The following is a 5,364-nucleotide window of genomic DNA, read 5'->3' as shown; positions in this document are numbered from 1 at the left end:
TCTCTGGAAATTCACCCAAAAACAATGTTGTCCTCTCAATTTAACCAATTTTCCGATTAATTTCAACAATTATGCCTCAGATCTATTAAAAATGTTTATTTTCGATCAATTAACCTCTATGTATCATCTCAATTTTACCAATTTGGTGCCTGAAAATCCCTCTATGTATCCTCCGTCAATCCGCCGTCAGACTCTCCGGCAAACTCGCCGTCTGTCGAGCTCTACATGTCTTCGCTCCGTACCAGTAACCAGTCCTCGAATTCGCGAATGCATGTTTGACGATAAAATCCTAGCGCAATATCGACGATACTGATGAAAACGATGCCGTCATTGCCGGTAAACTCGTCGGAAAATCGGAGCGAGTCAACCGAGTTCAACAGTGGTAAGGAGGTGAGAAAGGATGTGTCATCTTTGCCCTCTCGCTGTTTGGATGCCGTCATTAACCGATGGCAATTTTAATTAAACGTTGTTTTAGCGGAGTAGGTAGTGGCAGAACTAGGGGGCTGTGGCAAAGGCGTAGTCCCCCTACAGTGAAAAATCGAAACTTTTAATTAAAATTTTTGATTTTTATAGCCTAAAGTATAAATCCTACTTCCAGCAGTGGTAGAAGCGGAGTTTGAGCAAGACCTTTAAATTCTGATGTGGATAGTTCATAGTTATATGGGTAGAAGCTGCATCTTTGAGTTGCAGAGAACTGAGGATACTGTGGAAATTGGTTGCAGTGATTATTTGGATTCGTTTTCGAGACTTTAAAAATGTTTTGACTGATCATGATTTTAAACATGGCGATTCTTGCTATGAGCCTGTCAATGAGACTCGCTGATGGAAATCGGAGTGTGTTGCTTATCATCGTGTCTAAGTATGCACTTTGGTGCTTTAAAAGAGATTAATTGGTACTTGGTAGGGTCTATAGTTGAATGGGCCGGTGCGAATCTTTTATCAAACTTTTTGACTTAATCACATCATTCCTGTTAATGATAGATTCAGAGAAGGCAATTTCGAAAATATAATAGGGATGAAAAGATAAAAGGTTCTAATTTTTTTTATATTTTCAGGTATTTCGACTAATTTAACTGATAAAATAAAATCATTGGAGTAGTCCTGATCTATGATTGAAACCGTTGCAGGTACCAATGTGTGCTTCAATCTGGTCTTGCCCATCAAACACATTGATGAACTTTTCTGCCTATTCTATTCTTTCCTTTTGTCGCAACCATCACCTTCTTCAGGTCCATTATATTTACTAATGTGTATTTGTTGAAGTGCTGCTTTATGTTCCTGCATTTCCTGACTAAAGCTGATGATTTTTGGAATCTGACAGTTATTTGGCCGTCCACAATGGCTTACTGTGAAAGGGCGGAATCATGTTAATATAATATGAGACCGACCAATTTAGCTATAAAATCGGAGGCTACAATATCAGCAACTAGTTCAGGACATGAGTCAACCCGTACACAAGTCCAGTAATCAAGTGACATGAAATCTGCCATACAATGCGCTGCTTCATTCCATGTTCTCTTCACAAAATAACATACATAGTTTATGTCGGTGTAGATATTCGAGAAATAGATGAGCACCATCCTCGGTGACGCGTGTTTAGAACTAGTTGTGAGTACTCATGATGCCGACATGATACTTGGACTAAATATTAATTCATACGAATGATAATCGATTAATATAATAAAACTGCATTAATAATAGCTAATTAAAATGGGTGTTATTCTACTGTTATTATAGTGTTATTTTAAATAGTGTGGGATACTTAGATAGATACATTTGACAATAGAGTAATACCACACAGTGCATTAATAATAGAATAACACCACAATTACATCACAATAACAGCAGAATAACAGTAGAATAACAGCACAATAACACGGGCTAAAAAAAAGGAAAAAAAAAATCAAAGTCGTAAAAAAAATAAAAGTGGCACCGCAATAACATCACAATAACACCAGAATAACAACACAATAACATGCGGTAAAAAAAAGAGTAAAAAAATCAAAGTAGTAAAAAAAATCAAAGTCGTTAAAAAAATCAAAGTAACAAAGACAATAACAGCGGAATAACAGTAGAATAACAGCACAATAACACGTGGTAAAAAAAAAAAAAAAAAATGAAAGTCGTAAAAAAAATCAAAGTAACAGCAGAATAACATCAGAATAACAGTAGAATAACAGCACAATAACACGTGGTAAAAAAAATTAAAGTCGTAAAAAAAAATTCAAAGTAACAGCAGAATAACATCACAATAACAGCGGAATAACAATAACAGCACAATAACATATGGTAAAAAAAAAAGAGAAAAAAAATCAAAGTCGTAAAAAAAATCAAAGTAACAAATTAGAATAACATCACAATAACAAATGAATAACAATAACAAAGACAATAACATGTGGTAAAAAAAAAGAGAGAAAAAAATCAAAGTCGTAAAAAAAATCCAGGTTAAAAAAAGCATAATAATAGCATAATAACACGAGGTAAAAAAAATAAGAGTAAAAAAAATTTCAAGTAAAAAAAAATCCGGTACAAAAAGAAAAAGAAAAAAAAGTAACATAATGAGTAAATTAAAGAAAAACATAAGAGAAAACAAAAATCAAAGTTGTAAAAAAAGCATAATAACACGAGGTAAAAAAAAAGAGAGAAAAAAATTAAAGTAAAAAAAAAGAACATTAGAAAAAAGAGAAAATAAGTAAATGACAATGGTTTTATATGACATGTAAGATTTGATCTTGGCCACTCATCTCTAATATAATCTAGTGGCTGAGATTCCCCCTACTCACAACTCACCATAAGAACCAAAATCACCAAATCCAATCTCTCTCTCTCTCTCTCTCTCTCTATATATATATATATATATATATATATATATATATATATATATATATATATATATATATATATATATATATATATAGAGAGAGAGAGAGAGAGAGAGAGAGAGAGAGAGAGAGAGAGAGAGAGAGAGAGAGTCCGGATCCGGTGAGGCCGTTAATTATGGCGAGGCGGCCGGCCTCACCAAATTACTTCATGGTTTTGTGAACCCCGGACTTAATTTCGTGAATCCTAGACCCGATTTTGTGAATTTAACACATAAACAAGTGACACTGGACATATATTAACATTGATAAATATATTATAATCTTATATTTTATATTTGTTCATCTATGTGGGACTCGAACCCACACCTTGCGCAATAGCACAATGCTCTACCTTTTGAGCTAATAGATGATAAGTACAAACAATGCATCAAAAAATAACAAACACATGAAACATGATTCATCAACCTAATATAGTTATTTCTTACTAGGAAGTTAACCAATTTAAGTCCTAAGTTCACATAACCGGGTCCAAGCTTCACAAAGTCAAGTCTAAATTTCACAAAATCAAGCCTAAGTTTGACAAAATCAAGTTTCACAAAATCAGGTCTAGGGTTCACATAATCTAGTCCAAGCTTCACAAAATCAACTCCAGTTTTCACAAATCAGGTCTATGTTTGCCAAAATCAAGTTTCACAAAATCAGGTCTGAAGTTCACATAATATACTCTAAGCTTCACAAAATCAAGTCCGGGTTTCACAAAATCAGGTCTATGTTTGAACCTTATTTTGTGAACCTTGGACCTAATCTTGTGAATCTCGGGCCTGATCTTATGAACTTTGAACCCAATTTTGTGAATCTTGGACCTAATCTTGTGAATCTTGGAGCTAATCTTATGAATCCTAAACCTAATTTTGTGAACCCAGGACTTAATCTTGTGAATCTTGGACTTGATTTTGGGACTTGGGGATTACCTTGTGAATGCTAGACTTAATTTTGTGAATCTAGGACCCAATTTTGTGAAACTGGGCGAGGGGAGTTTGTTGTACAATCCACTGACGGTGACCCTTCATAAATAATTACTCTGTCTGCCAGATATGTTGCCATGATAAAATTATGTTCAACAACAAAGGCAGTCTTCTGATGATGGAGTATGTACCTCTTAATCACCTTTGCGGCTACAATACGCTACTATGAGTCGAGATATGCAATCGGTTCATCTATCAGATAGATATCTGCCGGCTAGATCAGCAAAAAAGGTAAATGTCAAAGACTCTACTACTCCTAAACAACACAGTAAAAACAGGCAGGCGGAAGGGAGGGCAAGAAAACATTGACAAAAGATTTACCTTTCCCAAACAAAAAGTTAATGCAACTCTCTGCAACTCTCCACCAGATAGATTAACAACTTCTCGGTCCATTAACTGCTCTATTTGCAAAGGCTTCATGACATCTGACACAAATTGAGGCTGCGTATAGAACTCGCTTATCTTCTGATGAAGCAGATATCTAACAGTGTGTGGAAATTTTAGGCTGATCTTTTGGGGCTTGTATGAAACATTGAAGCTCGGCATTTCCACACCAGAGTCTCCCACATTGTCAGGTTTTAGCAGACCAGCCTGAATTTTGACAAATACGGCGACATTGACTCAGTTTTTCATTATAAGCAAACTTCAGTATATTTATACTCACATAATATCACCATACAGTAAGTTAGGAGAGACAGTTACCAGCATACGAATAAATATGGTCTTCCCCGTCCCATTTTCACCCAGCATCACCACAATCTGAGAATCAGTAAATTCACCTGCACTGACACATAGCCTAAAGCCACCCTGAGTCTGTGTCCCAATATTATGTAATGTAGAAATAATTATGACAAAAAATTTATACCTTGGGTGCTCTTATCTGAATTGCAGCTTGAAGGCATTGAACAACACGTTGTCTTTCAGCGTCTGATCTAATTCGAGTTTCGTCTGAGTGTTTAATGTAGAATTCCTGAAACAGAATCATAAGAATGCATATTAACACGCCTGTCATATAAACCATTTCATAGTAAAGTGTATTATGACACTAACCCATATGACACTAGCTCTTAAAAGACTAATTGACAGCCAACGGAAAATACAATTAATCTTCCGTACAATATGAGCAAAAGATTGTGAAAGTATACCAGAGAAGCACACCATCCTTGAGTATCAACAGTTGCATGAAATACGATGATACCGTCATTACAGTAACCAAAATAAACCTAAGTACAACTAACAGAAGTCAGCGGTAAGTAGGGTCGATCTCCACAGGGAGGCGGTCACTAACTACTTGTCTATTCGGTTTGTCTAAGGTCACAATTGGGGGTTTGATTTGTTGAGGCTAAACTAAATAAGATTAAAGCAAGAGAAGATAGTAAGAGAGATTATCAAGAGAGAGAGAAAACTAGGATTGTCGGATCATCAATGAATGTCAGATAGTTGCAGCTAAGGTCACAGATCGGTCGCGTGTATCAGTCTAAGGGGCAACGAATATCTCCTTCCGGTCTCAATTCGCC

General features: G+C 35.6%; 1 protein-coding gene across 1 annotated transcript; it reads right to left on the bottom strand.

Annotated features, from left to right (window-relative positions):
* Positions 1-3,809: 3,809 nt before the first annotated feature.
* Positions 3,810-5,051, bottom strand: LOC141618018 (ABC transporter E family member 2). Its single transcript, XM_074435143.1, is given in 5 exon segments — positions 3,810-4,061; positions 4,169-4,438; positions 4,550-4,660; positions 4,713-4,852; positions 5,006-5,051. Coding segments are annotated over 5 exon segments (819 nt in total).
* Between the last annotated feature and the right edge of the window lie 313 nt (positions 5,052-5,364).

This window comes from Silene latifolia, chromosome X, assembly GCF_048544455.1.
Source record: "Silene latifolia isolate original U9 population chromosome X, ASM4854445v1, whole genome shotgun sequence".
NCBI lineage: Eukaryota > Viridiplantae > Streptophyta > Magnoliopsida > Caryophyllales > Caryophyllaceae > Silene > Silene latifolia.
This window is presented reverse-complemented; position numbering and strand designations above follow the sequence as displayed.